Here is a 26,143-nt window from a genome sequence, read left to right as displayed (position 1 = left end):
ATTCCGGAAAATAGAGCTTAAACCATTCGACATCATTATTGCGCTCCAGTAGCAAAAGGGGGACTTAGCCGGTGCGGTTAAGCGGGTGTTTGTTGCTCATCTCCTTTTGTGGTGGATTTCGCGTTGCCCCTGATGGACCATTGATGCCTGCTCCCTATCAACCACTTCCCGATACACACAGCCCTCTAAAACAATGCCAATGTCCCATTTGAACATTGCCCAGCCTCTTACCCTGAGATGTGGCCTGACACTCCCCAATCGGGTGGTCAAGGCCGCCATGGCCGAAGGCCTAGCCGACAAAGATCTTCTACCGGGCAGTAAAGATTGTCTAAACGTGTACGGTGAATGGTCCAAAGGCGGCTGGGGGCTCGTCATCTCCGGTACACGTACTGTCATCCTCTCCGTCTTGAAGATCTTACTAACCATAGCTTCCTGCAGGCAATGTGCAAGTTGACCCTGAGCACCTGGGAGGCCCCGGTGACTTCGCCGTCAACGCCAGCCTTCCCGAATCCCGGGTCCTTGCTGCCTTTACGGCGTGGGCCAGTGCTTCCCAGCGTCATGGCACGAAGGCTGTTGTGCAACTCTGCCACCCAGGCCGCCAGATCGCCTTCAACCGGGGCACTGTCGCCCCTAGTGCCGTCCCCATGGACCTGGGGGACGCAATCGTACCGCGCCTCCTCAACGCTCTTGTCTTTGGCACCCCGCGCGAAATGACCGTTCAGCAGATCCAAGACACCGTCCGTCGCTTCGCTGAGGCCGCACGTGTGATGGCTGCAGCTGGCTTTGCGGGCGTCGAGCTACACGCCGCCCACGGTTACCTCCTCACGCAGTTTTTGTCGCGCAAGTCCAATTTGCGGGAAGACGAATACGGCGGGGACCCCGTGGGGCGCGCCCGGATTGTCGTGGAGATTCTTCAGGCCATCCGAGCCGCTGTGCCCACCGGGTTCTGCGTGGGAATCAAGCTCAACTCGGTGGACGTGGGCAGTGCGGTCGAAATGGGAGACTGCATCCAGCAGCTGCGGGCGATCACCGAAGCCGGCACTGATTTCCTCGAGGTGAGTGGTGGGAGCTTCGAGGATCCAAGTTTCAGCACGGGGTTGGTGGCGGAGCGGAAAAAGGCGAGCACGCTGGCCCGCGAGGCCTTTTTTGTCGACTTTGCGCAGGCGGTGCGCGCCGAGTTTCCCCATCTGCCGCTCCTGCTGACGGGGGGGTTCCGCTCACGTCGGGCCATGGAAGCCGCCGTCAAGGAGGCCAGCTGTGATCTTGTTGGGCTGGCCAGGCCATCGGTGATGGATCCGTTGCTGCCACGTACCGTGTTGCTGAATCGGCAGGTTTCGGAGGAGGATGCAATGGTGGAGGTGAAAAGAGTGCCCGGTAGCCCCCTGGCCAAAAGGCTCGGGGTGAAGCTAATTGGCGTCGGTCCGGAGAGGGTGAGTCCTGATCCTGATGCCCATACCTATACCGAGGTCATGGTTTGGGGGACTAACAGCTCTTATTCTTCTAGGACTGGTACACGGAGCGTCTTCAACGGATTGGCGCCATCAAGAGCTCGATCGTGGTCACTGGCACGGCCCCCGCCCTCGATACTGCAATTGTCCGCAGCATGTTCCGCCGGCCTAACCTGGCCAGGAACACCTACGGACTGTACGTCACGGCGCCTGGGGCCGAGACTCACCTGAGGGAAGGCCTCGAGGCCAGCGGGGGTTACCATGAGATCCTGACGCCCGGCTACACAGACCTCGCTGGGGCTCGTCGAGTGGCAGACAGCATCAATCAACGGGTCGCTATCGGATCGTTGCCGTCAATTCAAGCCTTGGTGCTTCACGAGAAAGACGAGGCGACGGCTTTTCTGTTAAGTCTTCTGTTGCTGCAAAGCATCGAACCGGATCGCGGCCGGATCATAGTGGTAAATCATAAGAGTCGGCGGGCGAAAGACTCTGACACCATGCTCTGGTGGTAAGGTTGTCATCATATCCCTGAGAATATAGACTGATCAGCCGACAGCAGTGAGTTGTCCGAGCGTCTGGCGGTGGATCCTGCACTGTCTAACATCACGGTGGCCGTGGTGGACCAGGCGTGCGAGCCAGTCCACTGGTTCGAACAGACACTGCTGGCAAAGGTCCTCATGTGGCTGGTGTCCACCTTGGTAATGCTACTATGGCCTGGCACAGAGACTGGGGCCATTCGACGGTCATCAGACGAGGTGGTGCGGGTGCTGGCCGACGATAGAAACGGGGTTTGGCTGAGTAGCAGGGCTGTGTCGGGATCCGATGTCGTAGATGTCAAACAAAGGAGAGAAGCGTGGCGCAACTACTTGGTGACAGCCAAGGTTAAGCAGGGAGATACGGCTTTAGCGAAGTGGCAGTGAGCTTCAATTCCAGAAATTTTGAAATTCTCTACAAACTTTGAGCGTAGTTCGTGAGGCTTTTTACTGTAGGCCCTAATGCCAGCACCAACCAAATATATATCCCCAATGTTCAGTTTGTAGAAGCCCAGCAGGAAGCCCTGAGGAAACTTTGTATGTGAAAGATTGATTGGATTAAAAATGCTAAAGAACTATTTAGGGGGTAACGGTCCAAATTATAGTTGACTGGACAAAATAACAAAAAGGATGATCACGTCTATCGTAGTGTACTTTTCGACCATCGAAAGAAACGAAAATGAGCAGAGAGAGAGAACATCGCACAAGCTGGCTAGCCCAAAAAAAGAAAATAAAAAAAGAACAGAACAAAAGCCGAAGCAAAAAATCAAGCCATTCCCCAAAGACCCTCCTTCGTCGTTCGCTTTGCCGCAAAGGCAATGAAACCGCCAAACACCGCCATTGAACCGCTAAACATACAGCATTCGAAATAGCCACCATACCGAGCAGTGATGGCTCCATTGATAGGAGGTCCAACCAGAGCCCCAAAGCCTGAAATCGCCATTCCCATGCCCATGTAGGTACCAATATCCCGGGGGTTATCAGGGCAGCTGGAGAAGGTGGCCGAGGCGCCGGAAACAATGGCACCGGAGCAGAAGCCGAAAAAGATCGCATAGACAATCAAGCCGGCGTTGCTAGTGGCGCTGGTCATACAAAATACCAAAATGCCAGTAATGATGCCACCAGCGGCAAAGGTATTCAGACGACCAAATTTGTCGGCCAGTATGCCTGGAACAATGCGCCCGAAGGTCGAAGCAGCGTTGACCATGGACAGCAGGTACCCAGCCAGCGTTGCACTCATGCCCTGGGTGGTGGCGTAGGTGGTGAGGTAGAACATCGGGGTAAACATGCCAATGAACATGAAGAAAAGGGCGACAAAAAGCATGACGAAGCGCGGTTGCTTGTAGGGGGCCAGAAGGAAGAAGTGGGTTTTCCGCGGTGGCACACGAGACTTGATAGCAAAGCAGGCCAACCCAATGAACGGCAATATCACAAAGGCAACCACGCGGACCGTCCATCCAAATCCTAGCGAGGAACCGTTGAACCCCTTGGAGAGGATAATGGGCATAACGACTCCACCAATAGAAGACCCAGCAACGGCAAGCCCTAGGGCTCCAGCTCGATTTTTATCAAAATATTGCGACACCGCTGCGAAGGCCGGGATTTGTAAGAAGCCCATCACCAACCCGATTAGGACACCCTGCACGAGCATGGTCTCCCAATAGGTCTTGCATACACTCAGTAGCATGAGGGCGACGACGTAGAGGAGTCCGGCAGGCCAGAAGACCTGTTCCCCGTTTCTATCAGCGCAAGTCCTGGTTAAGTCCGAAGGGAAGAAGACGTACCTTGGCACCATAACGATCAAAAAGTGGGCCTCCCAGCATGCCCGAGAAGAATTGCAAGAAGGATTGCAGCGAGCCAATCCACGAGATGGCGCCCTCGGTATCGCCTTTCAATTGGTGGGTTAAGTAGTAGTCCTCGAAGGCACCGAAAGAGTTGGCGAGGCCCAGGGTGCAGAAGAAGACCGAGCCTGCACCAGCTGCCACCAGCCAGGCGCGGAGACCACCGTCTGGAGCTGGACCGACTTCAAATTCATCTGAAGGTCCTTTCTCCGAGACATTCTCATGACGAGGTTCCTGGTCTGCGAAGATCATAGATTGCTCCGATCCGTCGTGCGACCGGGGTGTTCGTTCAGGTGCTGTTGAACTCATGGCGTTTGAAATAAGGAAACGGGTAAATAATAAGAAGAAATAGGTTCTTTGTTTTTGAGAGAAGGAACATAGAGGCATGCATGGTAATGGCCTTTAAATAAGTCGATATGAAGCAGATAAAGCAATCCCCCTACTACTACTACAACAACTACTTCGGACTCGGCGCGGGCTCGGACTCGGACTCGGGTTCGGTGGCGGAGTCGGGGTCCGGGGAAATCCCCCGACAGCTATTTCCGGGGGATCGATCGCCTTGCTTCTTTCTACCCATTAAAGCGGAGAATCCGCTGCTCTCCTTCCAGGCTTCATTCCAGCTCTCCATCCTTCCTCATCACTACATCCAGTATGGAGAGACACCGACGTCATGCGACATCCTGCTTGCTGTGTCGTAAACGAAAGATCCGATGCAATCGCGAACAGCCATGCAGCAACTGTCGGCGAGCGCGGGGCGGCTCGTGCATCTACGAAGGGCCCAACCAGCCTGTTGCCCCCCAGAACAGTGTTGGTCAAAATGTCACAGGCAGCCCTCAGGCAGGAGTCTTGCCAACCGTAACAGCAGCCAATGCCGGTGCTGTGCTCTTCCCCAGCGGGCCATCGAGTTCGACCGGGCCATTGACACCGAGTAGTCGAGCCTCTCAGCAAGACGAGGAATTACAGCTGTGTAGATACCGAATTCGCGAGCTGGAGAAGAGAGTGGCTACGGCGACCCTGATGCGATCTGTATCTGCGGATCCAGCTCCAGACCACGACATCGAGATTGGCAGTTCCCGTCTGAGCGGACCTTTCCACATCCACTGCAGACGAGCGGCGGACGGTCAGCCCGAGACCATCGTCCAGAGTGTTAGTCTGAAGACGCGATTGTTTGGACAGAGTCACTGGGGCGTCAGTGGATTCTCTTTTGTAAGTCTTCCGGAGAGCAATGTGTACCGGGGAGTGGAGAGCAGGCAGACACTGATACCGCCAGATTCGAGACATCTTGACCATGCTCGAACCCCACCTCAGCCAAGAGTCGTCCAAGGCATGGATTGGCTTGGAGAAGTGCAAGGCGCTGTCCAGGTGCATCAAGGTGCGACGTGCGAAATCCTTACCCTCGCATCCGACTCCCAACTTGCCTCCCCGAGAACTCGTCGACCAGCTCGTCGATGCCTACCTTCGCACCACCGAGTCAATTTATCGGATTCTCCATGTGCCTACCTTTCGCAGACAGTACAACGCACTCTGGTTGAGCGACAACCAACTAGCAGATGTGGGATTCGCCGCCCAGCTCAGGCTCGTGCTGGCCATCGGCGCAGTCACATACGACGATACATTTTCCCTACGCTCCTCCGCCTTGCAATGGGTGCACGAGGCCCAGCTTCTAGTGGCACAGTTGAAGTTTAAATCGGCGCTGACCATTCAGGCCCTTCAGAATAACCTCCTTCTGCTATTTGCGCAAGAGCGCCTAAATACAGGGGGGGAGTCAGCCTGGGTGTCCTTGGGCACCCTCGTTCGGAAATCCATGTACATGGGCCTCCACCGTGACCCCGGAAATCTCCGCCAATACTCGTTTCTCATGGTGGAAATGCGTCGCCGGATCTGGAACACCATTCTGGAGGTAAATCTTCAGGCTAGTTTGTCATCTGGTGGGTCACCACTGATCACACTGGGCGACTTCGACGCAGCCCCTCCGGGCAACTTTGATGACGAGCAGCTGGAGGCGACCGATCCTGTGGCAAGTGTTGGATTCACTAAGACCTCCATCACGATCGCGCTCCGCCGAACGTTCCCTCAACGGCTCGCGGTCGTCAAGTTTCTGAACGATCTGGGCTCGCCCCAGACCTATGATGAGACGCTCCGTCTAGACGCCGAGTTGCGCGAAGTGTACCGAGAGCTAATTCACACACTACGTCCGGGAAGCCAGTATATCAGCCCGCAGGGCCCGGCCCCACTGGAAATCCAGATGGTGGACTTCCTCATGCACCGATATCTTTTGTCCTTACACGCCCCATATTTCGGGTCCGGCCTGCACGGTGCGGAATTTGCTTTGTCCAAGAAGACCGTGGCCGAGTCCTCGCTACGTTTATGGCTTGCGGCCTGTCCGTCACCGCTAATGGGTGGCGTGGAGGAATTTCAGCGGTTGGTGACCTGCAGCGCGGGCTTCTACCCCACGGTGACCTTGCATGCGGCCGTCTTGATTGCGGTAGAGCTACGAATGCAATTGCAGGAGGATACAAATCTATTTCCCATGCCCCTGCGACCCGATTTACTCGCCGTTTTGGAGGAGGCGAAGGCATGGTACCTGCGAATGCTGGAGGCAGGGGAAACGAACGTGAAGGGATATTTTCTTATCAGTGGGATGGCAGCGCAGATCCAGGGCCTGTTAAAGGGCCTGCAGAGAGATGATATGGTCGATCTCCTAATACAAGAAGTCGAGAATGTGGAAGCAAAATGCCTGCCGATTCTCGAACGCTTGATGGCCGCACTACCCGAGCAGCGAGTGGATGAGCCACCCGACATCCGGGACGATTGGGAGTTCGCAGTGAGTAGTTGGCCCTTGAAATGCTTTCTTGCTGACCACTAACTTATACATGTGCAGACGGAATCGCAGGCGGCTTTCAATATGGGCGCCTCGGAGCCCCTGGACTGGTTGTTTAATGACGATCTCAATTTCGAGATGTGCTAGGGAGTTTGATCTGCGTTATGAATATGATGACTATGAACTGCTAGCTAGACACCCTGCACTGCACTGGTGCTTTCTAAGACTATGTATATAGACAGTCACCCTCACCATTGTTCCGAGCAGGCCTACTTTCCTGGATCAGGTCTTCTCACACTCGATCATCGCGAACTCGGCCTTATCCGAATAGTGAACGCCGGTGATCTTCAGTCCGGCTCTTTCGGTTATCTTGCGGAAATCCTCCTCGATTCGTTCCTTGCCCCCGATGGCGGAGAGCAAGAAGTCCACCATGGCGGGAAACCAGGAGGGTGGATTTCCGGTGACGGTGTCGGCGATCAACAGCTTGCTGTCGGGCGCCATAGCAGCCACCACATGCTGGAGAATGGACACACACTCATCATCACCAAAGTCCCGAAGAACCCGGCGGATCATGTAAACCAATGCACCTGGAGCAGTCAGTTTGCATGGATTCGGCACACACAGGAGAGAGACACGACCTACCTTTGACGGGTTGTTCCTTGTGAAAGTCGATGGCCATCAACTGGGCGCTCCGGATGTCCTCGTCCCCAACCGTCTGAACCATCTGGATCACCCCGGGCAAATCCTGCAGCACGCATCGACTGATGGGGATCCCCGGGGTCTCCTGACAGATGGCCTGCAGGGTCCAGCCCTTGGCGCCCCCGATGTCCACGATCAGGGGTCTGGTGGCATCTTCCGCGGCCTTGGGCACCACCCAGCCGAAGTCATAGAAGCCGGTATGAGGATACTGGCTGGCCATGGCGGACATGCTGATCATCATGTTGGCGGTCCGTTCAGGATGTCGGCTCATGATTTCCCCGACAGTCAGGTCGGGCGAGCCCTCGGTAAAAGCCTTGATGGTGTGCAGACGGCCCGTGGGCTCTTTGATGCCGTAGACATCGTAGTATCGGGGCATGGCGAGGAGGACGGGGACATATTCGTCGTATCTGGAGGGATCTCATGAGTACTGGCCACAAGCCACATGCCGGGGATATATCGGATGCCACTCACGCCATCAGCCACAAGGCACGAAGGGGATTGACTCCGGCAAAAAGGCGTGTCCTGGCCGTATGGGCCACTCGGTCAGTCCCCTTCTGCACCAACAAGCCGGCCGCCACGAGAAGCCAACAGACACGGGCTGAGAGGACGTCACAGTCAGAACTCATTGACGCATGCGCAACGGAGTTGGAATGGCTTACTGATGATCCCCACGTCTCCGCCCACTTGAGTGGCCAATTCCTCGTACGGGATACTCCCCGTGTCGGGGATTTTCTCCAAGACCTTCCAGTGCACGAGGAGTCGGATGGCCGCCGCCGTGACGAAGCCCATTTGCATTGCCGCCAGGTCATCCCGCGGGAGGTAAACAGCATCCTGAACCCGTTTCAGAGTGTCAACGAGGTCCTCATGCTGCTGCGGAGTGGCGCTGTTGCCGTCACGAAGGCCTTTGGCCTGGTGGACCAGCTTGGCCGCAAGGGTTTCGAGCGTATCTGCCACACTGGTATCGGACGCCATCTTAGGATTCAAATGCAGAGGGGACGTAGTGGTTGGAATGATCGAGAGAATCCACAGCGCTCGGATTGTTTATATCACAGGCAATACTCCGTGGGATGAATATCCCGGGCCGGATTTGCGGGACAATCGGGGACTCCGGGCCTGGCTCGGAGAATTCGAAACATATCACAATCCTAGTCCGGGATGCACGCCCTTGACCTCCTGGTTTCCCAGTTTCCCAGTTTCCCAGTTCTTCAGCTTTCTTCCCATTCATTTCTAGTCCCTCAACCCCAGCGGTCGGTCACGCAGGTTCTCGGAGCTCACACCATCAAGATGGCCATCATCGACCTCCTCACAATCTCCAGCATCAAGCTGCCCCTTCTCCTCCTGTCCTCTGGCATCATCGCCGTTCTCCTTAACGGTTTTGTTCGCAACAGTCAAGCCGACCAAGATGGCGCGCAGCCTGCCCCCCGCATGTTCCAATGGGACCGCTGGCTAGGACTTGATACAGTCGTCAGCCAAATGTGGGCGCTCCGAACAGACACCTACCTCGACTGGCTGCGTCGCTTGCACAAGAACCAGCCCAAAACCTTCTCGCTGCAGTTCTTCACGGGGCGCTGGATCTACTCCAGTGAGCCCACCGTTCTCAAAGCCGTGTATTCCACCCACTTCAAGGACTTTGGTGTCGAGCCCATCCGCCGCAACTCCAAATTCACCATGCCATTCGCCGATAAGGGCGTCAACACCACCGATGGTGCCGACTGGATGTTTAGTCGCACGCTGATCAAGCCGTTCTTTGAGCGCGACGTCTACCACAACACCGATCGCATCAAGCCCTTCGCCGATCGATTTCTGAGGCTATTCCCCGCGACGGATGGCGAGACCTTTGATGTCCAGCCCCTGCTGCAACGCTGGTTCCTCGACATTAACAGCGACTTTATCTTCGGCAAGTCGTTGGATTCGCTGGTCGATGCATCTCGGGCCAAGTTTGCCTGGGACATGACGACGGCCCTGCGCGGTGCAAGACTGCGTGCTCAGGCGCATCGCTTCATGTGGGCCTTCAACTGGGGATGGTGGCTCGAGGCCGTGAATGACATCCACAGTTTCGTCAATGATAACATCCGTTCCACATATGCGGAGCTGGACGAGCGTGACCGGCTCATCAAGGAAGGCCACGAAGTCGGGCCCGAGCGCACCGATCTACTGTGGACAATGGCCCAGCAAATGCGCGGCGATTTCGAGGGTCTGCGCTCCCAGGTCTGTCTGATCATTGTGCCGACCAACGATACCACCTCGATGTTTATCGCCAACTGCATCTGGTATCTGGCTCGCCATCCGGAAGCTTGGCAAGCCCTACGGCAGGAGGTTGCCGCTTTGGGCAAGGACGCCCCCTTGACCTTTGATGTTCTGCGCAATATGCCTTACCTCAACGGGGTGATGAATGAGAGTAAGTCTGCATCTTGGCCCCATCCACCCAGAGACAGCTATACTTACAACCCCTACCTGACCTCCCCAGCCCACCGCCTTATCCCCAACAACGTCACCCAAGTACGCGCCTGCCTCGCCGACACCGTTCTCCCCCTGGGAGGAGGTCGTGATGGCCAAGCGCCCCTATGCGTCCGCAAGGGCGAGATAGTCTCCGTCAGCAAGAACGTCATGTACCGGGACCCCGATCACTGGGGCGCGGACGCGGACGAATATAAGCCCGAACGCTGGGACGGACGACGCGGTACCTGGGGATTCGTGCCGTACGGGGGCGGGCCGCGCCGCTGTCCGGCACAGATGATGGTCCAGACCGAGTGTGCGTATATGCTTGTGCGTATGGCGCGCGAGTACCGACGGCTTGAGGCACGGGATGCACGGCCTTATCGGCCGGTGATGCGGATTGGACCGTCGAATAAGCATGGGGTTCAGATTGCGGTTTATAAATAGATGAATGGCTTGCGGGAAAGGGAATTCAAATGACATTAGTGGTTGAAGATGCAGGCTGTGATGTGGTTCTACATGAAGGAAGTGAACTGAGTTGAATTGTGGTTATGGTCTGTTGTGATGATTGATATACTATTAGTTGTGATTGCCAGTCAAGTATACATAGTAAGGATACATCAAACTACTAGCTAACAAGTAGTTACCGAGAACTGGTTGGCATTCATCGATCCAACCGTTCTTTCAGTCACCACTAATTATGACCAAGGGATACTGAGTATCTCGTCAGATTTGTCTAGATAGGACTGTCGGCTACGATTTGCTGTGGTAGATTTCCCCGGTAGTTCCTTCTCCAAATACCAGTTACATGGTTTATGTGGTAAGAGCTACTAAGTATAATTGGAGGGTGTAGATTATTAATGATTGGCGATAGAAAACTACTAGGAGCGATATAGTAGACTAAACATGTGACTAATTACTCACGAAAGGTAGTGTAGTGTACTCCCTTCTTGACTTCGTATTCCATTTTAATGATTAATTGATCTGGAGATGGGTAAGATAGAGTATTGATTACAAGACGCGATGGGCCAATGACTCAGGATAGGAAGGAACTACCCATGGAGCCAGATAGGTGGGTAGGTAGCTAGCAAGTAACGCAAATCACAGAGTTTAAAGACAGACACAATTGAACTAACTTTATACAATATGACATGTCCCCAACGCCAGATCACCACTTTGGAAGAAAATCATACTCAGGCTCCAAGGTACGGAAACACCATTTCCTCGTCTGTATCCATCACTCCGTTCAGATAAGCCGTGATTAACGGGTCGATGCCGGCCTTTGACGCTCTTCCCACCCATTCCTGCATTTCAACCGCCTCAAATTGACCCCCGTAGACCTTCTCTAGATGCTCTCGAAATCCGTCTAGAGGCACCTTGACACCGCTGGTGCTATGCAAAAACTGTACTCTTTGGTCATCGGCGCTTGCGCGCGTCATGCGCATGGCCGCCTCGACAATATCTGCGGCTACCTCGTCGACGGGCTTGAAGTCAATGTAGCCACGGCCGTGCTTTACTAACGGCGCGCAGCGCATCATCAACGAGAAGCGCAGGATGGCGTTCATTGAGTCCGAGTTCGGTGCTTGGTCGCCGACGACGATGCAGGGGCGATGCACCGCGACGGACCAAGGTCGGTGCGGTTGGGTTCCCTTTTGCTTTTGCTGATGGCGAGTGTAGTAGTCGTGTAGCGACTCCAGGAAGGACTCCCCCACCCACTTGGTGGCGGTCAAACCCTCGCGGCCATCAACCGGGGGCGCGAAGTTGGCCATCGACACTGGCGGCTGCTCTGTCTGGCCCGCCAACAAGGAGACCCGGTTGGAGGAGATGAAGAGTAGTGGGACTGATCGAGGGAGGGCCAGCGCTGCTAGACGGTGCGTGGCGGCTACATTCGGTGCTTGAAGGGTTGCGTAGTTGTTCAGACAGTGCCCGTGGGAGCCGGCGTGGATGATCACGTCGGCCGTGCGCTCCAGCAGAGCGTGCTCATCCTCAGTGATCCCTAGCTTCGGATCGGCTAGGTTTCCCTGGTAGTATTGAACTTTATCCTGCGGTATCGCATGCGTGTCATCGACTCCGATGGCAATACAGTGCACCTTCTGCACAGCCGGGGACTGCAGCAGGGTTTGGAGGATACGGCCACCAAGGAACCCGGTCGCCCCAGTCAGGACGACCTGGAGCCCATCCGTCTTCGGCTCAGCCGGCAGCGGTGTTAGCTGTTGCACTCTTTGCTTGAGCCATTCTGGAATGGCTGTCTCCGTGGCCCATTCGATGTCCTCGGGGTCCCCGTTGGCAGCAGCGGCGCGTTGGCGGCCTTCAAAGACGGTTTTCGCCATGTCAGCAAGGGTACTGGCTCGGTACAGGTCTCGCGTAGAGACCTGTACACCCATCGATTCCCGAATCACAGTCTGCAAGCGCATCAACAACATCGAATTGCCACCGCGCAGGAAGAAGTCGGATGACGGGGTGATCCGGCCGAATGTAGCTGCGGAGCTGGCCGGTAGCACCCGTTCCCACAGCAGCCGCAGTTCGCCCTGTTGGATGTTCATCGTCACCTCCTCCTGAGCTTCCCCGGGGTTATTGACACCTGAGGTAGGGATAGGGAGACCCGCAATGGCCTTGCGATTCAGCTTCCCATTGGCGTTGGTGGGCAAAGCATGCAGAACGATGATCGCAGCCGGGATAAAGTATTGCGGTAGTCGGGTCCGCCGCAGGATGCCCGCGAGCTCCGAGTCACTCACCGATCGGTTGAGACTTGATGCTACCGTTGCGTGTGCTACTAGAATTTCTTCTCGAGCAGAGACGACGATGCTGGAAAGGAGACCACCAGCGGCCCGTAACAGAGCGGCTTCGACATCTTCCAGTTCCACCCGGAGACCACGGAGCTTGACTTGGGTATCGCCCTCTAGGCGGCCAAAGCAGAGTAGGGTGCCATCAGGCAATAGACGGCCTTGGTCACTGGTACGATAGAGACGCTGGCCCGTTTGCAAGTCGATGAAAAACTTGTGGGCCGTCTCGGTGGGCAGGCCAAAATACCCCAGAGCGACTCCCTTGCCGCCGATGCAGATCTCGCCGTTATGATTCACAGGCTGTGGCCGACCAGTAGAGTCGACGATTCGTACCGTGTAATTTGGCAGCGCTTTGCCAACTGCATGCTTCAATCGCAATTGCTGTTCGGTCTCGCCGCTTGTAGAACTAATCGGATCATCTAGGCTGAGCAACTGGAATGTGGCTGCAGCAGTGATCTCGGTCGGGCCGTAGCAGTTGGTGAACTGCAATCCCTTCAAGCCGAGCAGAAGTAGCTCTTTCCTGAGCTGCAACGAAATGGGCTCGCCACCCATGCATGCATGCCGCCACGCTACGTGTTCCCTCAGGGAGGAAGAGCCGTAGCGGCACCAAGCCAGATACTCTGATGGCGTTGCAATTGTGAGGGAGATTCGATGCTTGTGCAGCAGACTTGTGAGGGCCACGGGGTCACGGCGCTTGTGACGAGAAGCAACCACCAAGCATCCACCATTAGCGAGCGCACAAAACGTTTGCACTACCGACATATCAAACCCAAGGGAGCTGTGCTGTAGGACCTGCTCCTGGCCCAGCCCAAGCACCTTCACCTTGAGAGCGAGGTGGTTCACAAAGTTACCCTGAGTAAGCAAGATCCCCTTGGGCGTGCCCGTGGAGCCGCTGGTGAAGAGCAGAATGGCGGGCGCGGAAGGGTCGGACGGGCACGGCATGTCGGCCCCAGAGCTGGTCTCCGTAACATCGTCAATGCATATCTCCTGAAAGGTAGCAATCGACTCTTCAGCCAGCTGGAGGACCACGTCTTCCAGTGAAGTGTTGTAAAGCAGCAGGCTCGGTTCGGCGGTGCGGATCATAGCGGCATGTCGAGCTGCCGGTAGGCTGGTATCCAGTGGCATGTAGACGCATCCGCTCTGGAGGACTGCAAGTAACGCAATGACACTATCCACGGATGGCTCGCAGAGCACAGCAACACGGTCTCCTGCAACACAGCCCGCGGATTTCAAGGCCATTGATACCGAATCAACACGAGGCGCAAGTTCGTCGTAGGATAAGGTGGTAGTGTCGTCAATCACAGCGGGATCCTCGCCATGTAGACGACACACATCCTTGAAACGCTGAGACAGCGTGGCCGGCCAACTAAAGTCGATCTCAGGCCCTCTTCCAAGCTCACAAGCTTGGCTCACTCGGGCCCCATCGTAGACAGGGGAGTCCTCAACGACCATGTCCGGGTTGGCGGCAAATGCCTCGACCAGGCGCACGTAGCTATCCGACACTATATGCAAAGTAAGTATCTTGATCAATCCCAGACTCCAGACCAATACTTACTCTCCGCCGTTGCCTCGGCACTGTACAATGCACCCTGACAATGAAAATCCAGAGTACAGCCTTCGTTAAGATCCATGATCCCAAGACTGATGTCATATGGGGGCTCCGCATCTTTGCCGTCATCCAAAGTCAAAGCCATGCGGCAATCAGCCCCTAGAGGAAGCTCACCCCAGCCGGCAGCCCTGTAATTGATCGCCACTTGGAACAAAGGGGCGGTGTCGCCATCCGCCCAGCGAGGGGTGTTGAGTGCGTCCAGAAGAACATCAAAAGGTACGCCAGCATGGGCAAATGTTTCAAGCGCCTTTCGTGATGCGTTACGAGCAACACCAGCGAAGGTATCCCCTCGAGCCACACGGCCCTTGACTGGGAGTACGTTGACAAAACAGCCTACCATGCGGGCGGCGAGCTCGTCATATCCGCGGTTGGCATCCACGATCCCTGTACAGACATCCTCGATGCCAGCCAGTTGGGTCAAGAACACCTGTAAGACGGCGAAGTAAAAATGAAAGGGGCTGACGCGCAGCCGGCGACAAGTAGCCTGGACCATAGCAACGACATCGGGTGAGAGCGTGCGGTACTGGCTTTGGATCTTGCGGATATCTTGGTCCTGGGGCTGTCTGGTCGGGCGTGTGCGAACGGACGCCGAAGGCAACAGTGGTAACGGTTCAGGCAGGGTGGCAAACTCCTTTTGCCAGAACTCCAATGGCTGGGTGTATCTGCCTGCGGCCTCCTGTTCCTGTTCCCGCCGGGTGTACTCAATATGTGACACAGTCTGATCTCGACTGAGAGGATGCAAACGGTATGCAGGATCCAGAGTCTGCAAAAACATCAACCAACCGACGACGTCTGTAACGATATGATGATATCCGAACACGAAGTCATGCTTATCAGCACTGCGGCTGATTACAGCGACGCCCATAGTCTGCCCAGCCTCAAGATCCCACACTCGAGTTTTGTAACAAGCCATGACTTGCTTGAGGTCATCATCCTTGCCGTCGGTGATGTGCTCGATCTGGTAGGCAGAGGACTTCATAAGCCCCTGCATCGGCTGGCCATCGCCAACTCGTTGATAGAAGCACATTTTCAGACACTCGTGATGGTCTGTGGTCATTTCCAATGCACGGCGCAGCCGCATCATGTTCAGCTTGCCGTTCACCTGATAATGGAACACCATGTTGTAGGCGGCCGGGTCCCTCGCATGCTTGCTGAGGAACCAAATTCGCGCTTGCGCTCGAGACATACGCTCCTCGCGGACGACTACAGGTCTCGCAGCAGCTTTCCCGGCATCTAACTTAGTCTCATTTGTCTTAGCCAGGTCTTCCTCTGAGATAACTTCGGACAGAGGTGATGCAGAGCCTTCGAGCTCGTGTAGAGACGTGTTTGAGCTAGAACCGAGTTCTGGGCTGGAAGCTGCCGAGTCCTCCCAGTTCTCATCTTGGATAGTGCTGCTGCTTTTCATGCCAACCAATACTGGGCGGTGCTCACCTGGGGTCGGTATGGCGTCGGCGGATGTAGTTATGGTGGTAGCAGGGGGAGGTACAGGAGCAGCGGAAACAGGAACAGAGGAGACACAAGGTGCCTGAAGTGCAGACACAGGAAGTTCAGGAGGGGCAGGAGTAGCAGAGTGAACAGCCTTATCAGCCTTGGGCTTCTTTCTCTCGTCCCTCATACTCCTCGCCAGGACGGTCCTGGCAGCTGTCGTGCAGATTTGCAGCACACTGTCTCCACCCAGAACCTTGACCACGGGGACATCGGCGCTCAGCTCCTTCAAGAACCAATTGCGTATTTCCACTGCAACCAGGGAGTCAATTCCGAAATCAATGACCGCCCGGTCAGCATTCTCCGCCGCCCGACCGTCAGGAAGCTGTAATGTCTTGTCTAGTTTGGCGCAGAAGGCATCGATCACTACCGACACAGCTTTTTCCTCGGTTTCTGCGTCCTCAACGCGCTGACAGACACTACCCAGAGCACTAGGTACTGTTTGACCGTTCCCATTCGCGCCGCCATCCAATGACGCAATTGGGGTCATGTGGCTCAAACGCGGGTTTTTAAGCCAATGAATGCTGTCATCGGTCAACCCCCGGGGAGAAGGTTTGGAGGGCGGCTCTATTCCCATGATAATATCGGAAGATAGTTGACTGCCGGGTCGCCCATTACGGACAGCTTGAGCAAAAGCGTGGTGGACGTCTGTCTCCGATAGGGGCATCATGCGGATGGAGCCAAAGTGCTCCGCCAGCTGATCGGTACGCTCCTTGGTCTTGACAATGTAACCAACATCCGTGACATGTCCGATGTGAATGACCGAGCCAGCCAGGCCTCGTGCCCGTCGTTGTGCGGCTACGTTAGTCATGAACATGTTGCCAATGTGATAGTTGGCTTGTCCAATGTTGCCAATCGCCGTCGCAGAGGAAGAGAGCATCACAAAGAAGTCGAGCTCCGCGTCACCAAAGACCGCATCCAAATTCTCAGTCCCGTCCACCTTCGCCGCCAGGGTTCCGTTCAACTCGTCAATGCTCATATCGAGGAAGAGTCGGTCTCGAAGAACCATTGCACATTGACAGACACCAGCGATGGGCGGCAGCGTGTCCCGTGCATGCTGCACAACTCTCTCAATTGATGCACGGTCGGTAACATCCATGGGGAGAACATGGATCGACGCTCCCACACGCCGAGCATCTTCAAGGACAGCCGGATCGACGGTGGGGTTCCGGCTCGTAATGATCAAATGCTTCGCCCCATGCTCCAGAATCCATTTACACAGAGATAGTCCCAAGCCTCCGGCAGCACCGACCATCAAATACGTGCGGTCAGGCCGAAACAGACCTCGCGGTTCGAGCGGTGGGACTGTCACCGTAAGACTGTCCCGCTTCCGCCAATCCGTAACATAGTACTTGGTTTCGAGAGACGCAACAGTGGCATTGGCAAGTTCGGGTGCTTCTATGACCTCGCAAGACAGCTCTGTATCGGCCCCCTGCTTGTGGGCCTCCGCATGAGACTTCCCCAGCATGGCTGATGCTCTGAGAGCGTCATCCAAGAAGGCCCTCCTTAGAAGTTGCCTATCAAGTTCGACTGTGGTACAATTGGTAGGTAAGCTGCCCCGAAGGTGGTCACCAATGGACGATGGCGATGGGCTAAGGTCTACATAGACTGCAACATCATGAGGAAGAATCCGCTTAATCGCTCGTTTGGATGACTGGGCGTGCACTTTGATCCAAGAGTCAGGCGCATCAGACTCTGAGGAAGCAAAGTAAGGATGTATACCACGCCTTGCAAGCTCATCTGCTATCCCCGATGCGAAGGCTGGCTCGGCGCCGTACACCAAAATAGGCTTGCCGGGCGATGCAAGGTCTGCAATGGTTCTTGACAGGACGTGATTCGCTGCGGCAAAAAGCACTGCAGGCCTAGAGAGTTCCGAGGCAATTTTCTCTGGCCTACTTGTGGGCACATGCACCACCGAGGCATTGACCTCAGACGCAGCGATACTGGTGTCAAGTGAATCCAGGCTTCTTCCTGAGATGAGATATACACCATCGCCATTGCGGGCGGGAATATGCAAAGCAAACTCCACCTGAACGGGGACAGTGCCAGGACTGCTCCCCTCTCGGGGGTTAATCGCCTGAATAGTCATCCTGGTGCTTCCAGCAACCGCTTGAACCGGCTGGTGAGTCGCATCTAAAGACTGGGTCACAGTGCGTTTGGCTGCCAGGAACACCGAGTTCAAGGTATGGTCCGGAATGACTCGAGGGATGATGACTGTCCCGTTCTTCAGCACTTCCACCTCCGGCTCACGTGCCCATAGTAGCTTGCCCTCCATTGGTACATTCCCCGGATTCTCGGCGAGCTCCTGCCTTGTCTCCTTGACGCGTAAATATGCCTCCAAGCAGTGTTGGGCCGCAACGGAGGGTGATAGACCGGCTTCCAAGCCAAGAACCTGAAAATAGATATGAGGCATTTCCACTGGCATTATGCGAGAAATGCCGTGGATCATGGTGGCCCGGGGGGGGTGGGAATGTCCGTTGGTAGCGCTGGTGGCCCAGATCAGGTTGCGGGCTCTCATCAGTAGGCCCTGCAGTGCTGTTAGGCGAGATTCCGTGATTGTCGAGGCAAACAAGGGCTCGTCATGGTCGTGTAGGCATATAATATCCATATTAGGCCCAACATCAGCCAAAGTCTCAACGGCGTCAACACTGCTAATCGTGCGCACATACCCACGCCAGGATTGCGGTAGGAGCTTCTGAATGGCCGTCAATATCTTCGTTGTTGGGAATTTCTTGCCACCTATGAGCACTAGGCCGTCGACAGGAGCTGGGTTTGCGGAAATGGTGAGGAGTGGTTCACGAAGATGCAGAAAACTATCACTAATGGCCTGAGTGACCAACAGGGCCGAGGATTGTGTGGCTTCGTCAGCCGTGTCATGTAGCTCCATGTCAATGCCTGAGAACCCTGTCTCCCGCAGGACTTCGTCCCAGCGCAGGATCGGCACAATGGGCTGCATTTGCCGGTCTGGCTCTTCACCAATCCACCAGGTGGGAAGTCCGCTGAACAAAAATGGCTTGCTCAAACCCTCCATTCCCGTGAGCTCGGAGATAAGGAGGTAGCCACCGGGACGGAGCATTGACCGCACGTTGTTCATCGTGCTTTGGAGATTCTTGGTCGCATGTAGGACGTTAGAGGCAACAATGATATCGTACGAGTTTGGAGCAAATCCCTGCGCAGAGGGGTCGTCGTTTATGTCCAAGGTTGCGAATTTCATCTTGGAGGCGAAGTCTGCAAAAGTCTCACTGGCTTGCGCAAGAACAACAGATGAGATATCAGTGAAGGTATACGAGGCATATGCGTCATTAATCTTGTTGAGCACAGTTCGCGCCTAACACGGAATTAGTGGCTTCGATCCAAACAGGTCATGTTCCCACTTACGGTGCCACCGGCGCCACCCCCAATCTCAAGGATATTTGACCGTGGGTATTTGAAGGTAATCTCATGGGCTGCATCCGCCAGTAATTGATTGACCCGCAGACATGCCAGGTCTTCTGTGAAGAAGCGATTGAGCAAATTGTCCTGATTCATTACCTGCAGCTGTTCGACCTCGCCCCGGAGAATGCGTGGGTACCTGCTTCCCACGGCATGGAGTAAACGCAGCTGAACGGGATTGCCATGAATCTGATCGATCTTCTCGAGGGCTTCTGGGCCATCATCCAACCATTCCGAACGGATGATGGGGTGCTGACCACTTTTAATTAGACCCAGTCGCTCATCATTCATGGTCAGCATCCGCTGATGGTACCATTGCAATTTGCTCCGCTCATCGGTGGCGATCTCCTCGGCCAGGCGCCGGGAGTAGAACAGCGCGACACGCTCAAAGTCCTCGGCCTGTCGGAGAACCTTTGCGTCCTCTACATCATCCCGAAGAACTTCTGGCCAGCCATTGGCAATGTCTGGGGCCCAGACTGTTTGGGCAAACATGGGTCGGTCTTGCGACGAATCTTGCTCTCCAATCATGTTGAGCGTCAGGCCCTCGACTTGCGCGAATGTCAAACCGGACGCACAGTCGTAGACGTTGAGGTCTCCAACCAAGGAGGTGGCGCTCTGTTGCACAACCCAGCTCTCTATGTCAGCACCGATATCCACCCCCACTGGCCTCTGCTGCAGGTGTGGGGCGACTCGTACCCGTTCGACACGGGAGGGAAGAAGAGCGGAGCTGATCTGACCACTGGCCGGATGGGCGAGAGCAACAAAGAGAGACTGGAATGCGACGTCCAGCATGGCCGGGTGTAGAATCATGTTGTCACTCAAAGAGTCACTGGACCACACTGCCGTGCTGGTGGAATAGCCAAGAACCCGCTTGCTTTGAGTCATGGCTCTGAATGAACCCGCGTAGTTCAGTCCGACGTTATGAAACATATTATACGCACGGTCACAGTCTATCTCAACGAGGTCGTTCCGGGATGCGGCCTGGCGCGGCGGTAAAACGGGCTCTTCCTTGGGCAGCTCGCCGAGATGGACAACAAGCGCACCATTGCAGACATGTACCATTGTTCCTTTCCCCTGGTCGGGGCAGACGTAGTATGAGATTCGAGCTCGAATGGGGTTAATGTTAAGGCCCTCGGACAAGTGAGCTGCGAACACAGTTTCGACGCCGTCTTTGTTGTCTGGCACCACTACAGGTCGAAGGATATCGATGTTCTCAACTTCAAACAATTTCACAGCTCGCCCAGCCCGACTAGCCATCTGCTGTCCGGCCTCGAGAGCAAGAGACACATAGGCTGCTGCCGGAAGTAGCACTTCACCAAGTACCTCATGGCCGCGGAGCCAGGGTATCTCGCCCAGCTGGAGTATATTCCGCCAGCGTAGCTCATGCGGATTGCTGTCGGCGCATGGCCTCCCTAGCAGCTCATGGCCCACATCATCTCCGATACGGTAGCGTCGTGAGATGGCCGACTCGCGCCAATATAACTTGTCATGCTCCCACGGATACGCCGGTAAGTCCTTCGAAATGAGGGCTGCACGCGTGTTGCCTCCGTCTCCAGAGAGCGCTCGACGAAAACCAGCGAAGTCGAGGGCTGACGGTCCGAGTTGTGCCCAGATGGAGCCGATGGCGGTTGAAAAGGCTCCCATATCGCTAGCGCCGCGTTTCAGCAATCCCGTATACGGGGGCACGGGGCCATGGACAGCCTTGAGAGTTTGCTCCACTGGCCCCTTGAGTGCGGGATGCGGGCCGACCTCTATCGCGAGGTCAAACGGCCCGCCATGCCAAATGGAAGATTCAAGAGCTTGAGAGAACATCACAGTCTGGAGCATATTTGAAACCCAGTATGAACCCTTCAAGTCATCCAGGTCTCCGTTGAGCAGCTCGGTATCTCCACGCACGCTTGAGCTCCAGATAGCCTTTCCGGGAGCGGGCTTTTTGACTTCGATGTTGCAGGCGAGCAGAGATTGAAGATAAGGGTCTGAGCAGGGCTGCATGTGATGAGAGTGGTATGCAGTGTCCACCTTTAAATGACGCGCAAAGATGCCATCCGCATCAAGGGAATCTTTCGCCTCCCGGATGGCATCCAGATCTCCGGACAGCGTCACGCTCTGCGGAGCATTGCTGGCCGCTACGCTCAAACGACCTCCAAATCGCGGTTGACTGCAGAACTGCGTGGCTTCTGTGAGCGATACCCCGACTGCAAGCATGCCTCCAGATTGTCCCTGTCCGCCTTGCGCAAGCCGGGCGTGGAGACCACGGTAATACGCAATCTGTACGGCCGCTGCGCGATTGATAATACCGCTTGCATATACCGCAGCAATCTCCCCGGATGAATGACCAATGACTGCGTCAAAGTGAACTCCAGCAACGGTTAGTATATCCACCAGACCTATTTGCACGGCGGTGCATAGCGGTTGGCAGATTGCTGCCTCGCTAATCCTTGACGATGCGGCGTCCGCTCTGAGCTCTCGCTCCAGCGACCACGTCGGTCTATCCTTCGCAGGCAACGTCCGGAGAACGGCCTCGCAGTCCGCAATGGTCTGGCAGAAGACGGGTGACCTGTCCAGCAGCTCGCGCCCCATCGCTGGCCATTGAGCCCCCTGGCCTGTGAAGATACCAAGCACGCCGGGCACTTCACTGGGGTTCAACAAGCGAGGATGGTAACCAATTTGGCCACTGGGGATCTTCTCGTTGCTGGTCACCCAGTGTTCCATGCTTGCCAGTATGTCGTCTCGTGAAGAGCTGGAGAAGTGGGCGCGTACTCGATGGGTGGAACGCCGCGTCTGGAGCAGGGAACTCAGGTCGCTCAAATTTACCTCAGGGTGTTTCTTTAGGTGCTGCAGGTGAGCCCGAACAGTTGCTAAAAGGGAAGTCCCGGATGCAGCTGAGAAGAGCAACGGCCCAAAAGCGGTATTGGATGGTTGTTGGGCGATAGCCGTGTTGTCTTCAAAACTCTCGATGATGGCGTGGGCATTAGTCCCACCGAAGCCGAAGCTGTTGACGCTTACTCTAGCAGGCTCGCCGGGATGTAGCTTCGGCCAGGGCACTGGGGTGGTTGGGATGCGCAATGGACCGTAAAATGGGGCGATAGCCGGATTCAGCTCGTTGAAATGAAGGTTCGGGGGAATGACACGATGTTTGATGGCAAGCACCGATTTCATCACACCTGCGAGTCCTGCACAGCCCTCCAAGTGGCCAATGACTGTCTTAATGGACCCAACGTACATGGGGTCATTGGTTGATATCGCACCCGAGTCAGTGGAGAAGGCTTCACTAATGGCTCGGGCCTCGATCGGATCGCCCGCTGGAGTGCCCGTACCGTGGCATTCAAAGTATTGCGGCCGGTCTCTCGATGGATCCAAACCGGCCCGGCGGTAGACGTGCCGGATTAATTGAGCCTGTGTTGGGGCAAAGGGCATCGTGATACCCGGACTCTGACCATCAGAGTTAACGCCAGAGCCACGAATGATGGCCTCTACATCATCTCCATCAGCCAGGGCCTGGCTCAGACGCTTCAAGACCAGCGCAGCCGTGCCCTCACCACGTGCGTAGCCGTTGGCCCCCTTGTCCCACATTCGGGAGCGCGCATCCGGGGAGAGCATGTGTAGCTTAGATTCTGTAATGTAGACGGTAGGGTCCAGAATAATATTTACCCCCGCGACGATAGCCGTTTCACTGTCCCCGTCGAGAAGGCCTCGTGCGGCTTGGTGCAAAGCGACTAGCGAACTCGAGCATGCTGTATCCACTGTGACAGATGGTCCCTTCAAGTCAAATATATATGAAATGCGATTGGATAGGATACTGTTGGCAGTTCCTGTTGCTGCGTACTGGGGCAGCGTCTCGGGGTCACGAAGCTGGATATTCGTCCAGTCGCTTGTCATAACACCGACATGAACTGAAGTCAAAGACCCCTTGAACTGTTCAAGGGTCATTCCAGCCGACTCAAAGGCTTCGTAGACGGCTTCGAGTAGCAGGCGCTGCTGGGGGTCCATCCCCCTAGCCTCCATTGGCGTGATGCCGAAAAACGCGGCATCAAAAACCCTGGTATCCTCCTCCAATGTGTAGGATTTGTTCGTCACGTTTGTCGACCCGTGGTGTTCTCCATCGGTGTGGTAGAATCGCTTCAGATTCATGCGATCGGGATCGAACTCTTTCAACACATCGCGGGGGTCATGCAGCAGGTCCCACAGCTTTGATGGAGAACTTGCGCCGCCTGGAAAGCGGCATGATGAGCCGATAATGGCAATGGGCTCCTCGAGGTAGTCTTGTTTCGTCATCTTGTACGAGAGTTGACCTATGCCGCCGGGTGAAAACGTCGTAGATCCACGAGGGAACAGTTGCGTGGCTTGCAAAAGAGAGTATGATAAATCCAATAGACACGGCAGCCGCAACAACTTGCTAGGGTCCCCATTGTGCCGTGTGAAGGGGGAATATGTATCAAGAGTGGTCTTGGGACCATCTGTACAAATCCCGGAGAGCGACTGGTAGCATGCCTGCAGTCTGTCCAAACCAGTGAGGTGGATTGTATTCCGGGGTCGTCTGGGCCGTCTTTCTCGGGCCAGTCGAATATTCCGAGATGATATTGTGAAGCCTCCCTAGGTAGCTGGCTGGGCAGGTAGCTCCGGGGTAAGAGGGCCAATGCTCACATCATCGGGGATTTCGCTGCAGAGGATTGTTCTTCGGGGTGTCTGGACTGGTTACCCCGGGAATCCTACCTTATGGCCGGGGCGAGGATTTCCCCAGGGACTTCTCCGGGGAATATTTCCGACACACAGTCCACAGCGAAAGGGTTCCAAAGACATGAGTGGTAGCTCGTAGAGCCCTCGTAATACTACCAATTCCCTCCCGCATGTTCATAAGAAAAGGGTGCGGGATATGGTTTAAAACCGACGTCCTGGAGATGAGTGTTGCAAAGGCAAAGGAGAGTATTTCCGACCCTCTCTCAGTTTCACTTCACTTTTCTTTCGAGCACGTGATGACTTTGTCCGTTTCCCTCCCCGCCACCCAACAGGCTCTGAAAATTACCGGGCCCAGCACCGTTACGCTTTCTACAAACATTGCCTTGCCAGTGTTGGAACCCTGGGATGTTCTGGTGCGCGTGTCCTATGTCTCCCTCGGACCCGTCGACAGCAAGTCCGCCGAAATGTCGCCCACGGTGGGCGCCACGGCCGGAACCGAGTTCTCGGGCATTGTGGCTGCGCTAGGCAACAATGTGGGCGCTGACAGCAACAACAACAACAATAAGACGGCCCCAGTGCGGATCGGTGACCGGGTCGTGGGAGGAATCTTTGGGAACAACCCACTGCGACACGATAATGGCGCCTTTGCGCAGTACGTGGCGGTACCATCTCGCCTCGTATGGCGCGTCCCCGATGGCATGGACCTGGCAGCCGCGGTGACGTTGCCCACCGCGCTCGCGACCGTGGGGTTGTCCCTATTCCAGTACATGAAGCTTCCCATGCCCCAGGGCAACAATAATCTGCAGACTCCATCGGAGGGTCCATATGTACTTGTCTACGGGGGCGGCACGGCCACGGGCTGCATGGCGATCCAGATACTCAAGTGGGCCGGCTTCAGGCCCATCACGACCTGCTCCGACGCGAGCAAAGAACGGGCCCTTCGACTGGGGGCCGCTGCCACGTTTGACTATCATTCACCCGATTGCAGTGCGCAGATCGGCGAGTACACGGCGGGTACCCTGGGGCTAGCCCTCGACTGTATCACGGACTCTTCCTCCATGGCCCTGTGCTATGAGGCTCTGGGGAGCGAGGGCGGCCGATACGTGGCCCTGGACTTCTTCCCCCTACGCTGCCATACCCGGCGGAGTGTTCAGCCTGACTGGGTGTGTACCTACACCCAGTTCGGTCATCCAGTGGCATGGGCGCCTCCATACAACCTGGATGCCCGCCCGCACGATCATCGCACCGCGGAGTCCTGGTACGTGGTGTCGCAACAGCTGCTCGATCAGGGTAGGATTGAGCCACTCCCGGTTGAAGAGCGAAGTGGTGGACTGGCAGCCATTGGGGAAGGCATGAAGGAGGTTCGAAGTGGACAGATTCAAGGTAGAAAGCTGGTGTATCCCATTGCTTAGAATGAATCCCACCACTACTACCGATATTGAATTGGATACCTCCATCGGCATCTTGAGAATGCCCGGTAACTTCGTTTCCGTATGTCCGCGCCAATCCTTCGCTTATATCCTAGGATGTGTCAGCGATAGGCTAACTAGCAAGTTTAATATCTTGATCTTTCTATTTGGGGAGGGGGTGTCTATACAACCGTCCGTTGGGCTGAGTTGTCAGGATCGGGCGACTACTACTATGTAGTAGTACTGAGGGGGCAGTCAAGATGCTGAACCCCACCGTTAACCACCATGTCCGACCCCATTTCTAAGTGGCGTAGTGATGTCTGAAGCATACATAGGCCATGACTGAAAATCCTTCAAAAAGAATATTACTATACTAGTAGTAGTACTGTGTAATTGCTGAGCTGAGTAAGTATAACACGCAATCTCGGCCCCCATCTGCAACTAGAGCGAGCGAGTGTTTAGCATTACTACTAGCCTCCTACCGATCTACATCGGATAGTCAAACCACCCCATCAGCCAGGCCATCTCGGATATGACAACAAACCACTCGGCCAAGAGGATAGATACTATGTCTCCAGCTAGATCAACCCTCGTGGGCATCGGGGAATTCGGATCTGCAGCCAGGGCAAAACACACTGCCCTAGAGTAAGCCCGTCCTTATGGGGGCTTGGAAGCATTCAGCAATACTTCGGCGCCCGAGTTGGCAGTCCCGCCGCGGAGGGCTCGGATCGGATGTGCAAGATAGTGGGAACAGTGCAGGATCCATCGACACGCGATATCGAGCAGCCTTCCGGAAACTTCGAAGTCTCGATGCAATGAAGCAATCTTGACCAGATTGGCGGTGATCTGTCTGTCAGTGTGTATGCTGAATCCTGGCCCGCGAAAATATCAGTGCCTCGTGAAACCACCAGGGGGGAAGGAGATGCTAATCCATGCGGAGAATCCTCATGCTTACAGCCTTGCACCCCCG

The 26,143-nt window shown here is 55.5% G+C and overlaps 7 protein-coding genes across 7 annotated transcripts; 4 read left to right on the top strand and 3 right to left on the bottom strand.

Annotated features, from left to right (window-relative positions):
• Positions 1 to 199: 199 nt before the first annotated feature.
• On the top strand, positions 200 to 2,368 carry BO94DRAFT_621237 (FMN-linked oxidoreductase; the record flags this gene model as incomplete). Its single annotated transcript, XM_025616989.1, has 4 exons — positions 200 to 380; positions 439 to 1,430; positions 1,505 to 1,956; positions 2,005 to 2,368. The coding sequence occupies 4 exons, from the start codon at positions 200 to 202 to the stop codon at positions 2,366 to 2,368; spliced, it is 1,989 nt and encodes a 662-aa protein (XP_025471540.1).
• A 379-nt stretch (positions 2,369 to 2,747) lies between these two features.
• BO94DRAFT_610330 (MCT family MFS transporter) lies at positions 2,748 to 4,132 on the bottom strand (the record flags this gene model as incomplete). The annotated part of the gene is made up of 2 exons (XM_025616607.1): positions 2,748 to 3,707; positions 3,766 to 4,132. Coding segments are annotated over 2 exons (1,327 nt in total), but the record flags the coding sequence as incomplete, so codon positions are not given.
• A 707-nt stretch (positions 4,133 to 4,839) lies between these two features.
• On the top strand, positions 4,840 to 6,688 carry BO94DRAFT_457212 (fungal specific transcription factor domain-containing protein; the record flags this gene model as incomplete). Its single annotated transcript, XM_025607735.1, has 2 exons — positions 4,840 to 5,028; positions 5,093 to 6,688. The coding sequence occupies 2 exons, from the start codon at positions 4,840 to 4,842 to the stop codon at positions 6,686 to 6,688; spliced, it is 1,785 nt and encodes a 594-aa protein (XP_025471538.1).
• A 237-nt stretch (positions 6,689 to 6,925) lies between these two features.
• BO94DRAFT_572322 (S-adenosyl-L-methionine-dependent methyltransferase) lies at positions 6,926 to 8,495 on the bottom strand (the record flags this gene model as incomplete). The annotated part of the gene is made up of 4 exons (XM_025614916.1): positions 8,002 to 8,495; positions 7,814 to 7,940; positions 7,286 to 7,749; positions 6,926 to 7,230 (listed from the first exon to the last, which is right to left on the bottom strand). The coding sequence occupies exons 1-4, from the start codon at positions 8,312 to 8,314 to the stop codon at positions 6,926 to 6,928; spliced, it is 1,209 nt and encodes a 402-aa protein (XP_025471537.1). The 5' UTR covers positions 8,315 to 8,495.
• Positions 8,496 to 8,638: 143 nt separating this feature from the next.
• Positions 8,639 to 10,397, top strand: BO94DRAFT_485057 (putative cytochrome P450 monooxygenase). The gene is made up of 2 exons (XM_025608974.1): positions 8,639 to 9,740; positions 9,810 to 10,397. The coding sequence occupies exons 1-2, from the start codon at positions 8,768 to 8,770 to the stop codon at positions 10,223 to 10,225; spliced, it is 1,389 nt and encodes a 462-aa protein (XP_025471536.1). The 5' UTR covers positions 8,639 to 8,767; the 3' UTR covers positions 10,226 to 10,397.
• Positions 10,398 to 10,748: 351 nt separating this feature from the next.
• Positions 10,749 to 23,362, bottom strand: BO94DRAFT_621233 (polyketide synthase; the record flags this gene model as incomplete). The annotated part of the gene is made up of 3 exons (XM_025616988.1): positions 10,749 to 14,063; positions 14,117 to 18,983; positions 19,034 to 23,362. 3 exons carry the CDS (start codon positions 23,360 to 23,362, stop codon positions 10,972 to 10,974), a joined length of 12,288 nt encoding a protein of 4,095 aa, XP_025471535.1. The 3' UTR covers positions 10,749 to 10,971.
• A 766-nt stretch (positions 23,363 to 24,128) lies between these two features.
• BO94DRAFT_531708 (zinc-binding alcohol dehydrogenase family protein) lies at positions 24,129 to 25,345 on the top strand. The gene has a single exon (XM_025610960.1). The coding sequence runs from the start codon at positions 24,229 to 24,231 to the stop codon at positions 25,174 to 25,176; it is 948 nt and encodes a 315-aa protein (XP_025471534.1). The 5' UTR covers positions 24,129 to 24,228; the 3' UTR covers positions 25,177 to 25,345.
• Positions 25,346 to 26,143: the final 798 nt, after the last annotated feature.

The sequence above is a fragment of the Aspergillus sclerotioniger genome, assembly GCF_003184525.1.
Source record: "Aspergillus sclerotioniger CBS 115572 chromosome Unknown BO94scaffold_4, whole genome shotgun sequence".
In the NCBI taxonomy this organism is placed as follows: Eukaryota; Fungi; Ascomycota; class Eurotiomycetes; order Eurotiales; family Aspergillaceae; genus Aspergillus; species Aspergillus sclerotioniger.
Note: the sequence above shows the minus strand (reverse complement) of the source record. Positions and strands in the feature narration are given on the sequence as shown.

Bases quoted from the DNA above. Each gene is read 5' to 3' on its own strand.
- BO94DRAFT_485057 (XM_025608974.1), top strand. From the start codon at position 8,768: ATGTTCCAATGGGACCGCTGGCTAGGACTTGATACAGTCGTCAGCCAA. The intron at 9,741-9,809 runs GTAAGTCTGCAT...TGACCTCCCCAG, and splicing joins CAACGGGGTGATGAATGAGA to CCCACCGCCTTATCCCCAAC.
- BO94DRAFT_531708 (XM_025610960.1), top strand. From the start codon at position 24,229: ATGTCGCCCACGGTGGGCGCCACGGCCGGAACCGAGTTCTCGGGCATT.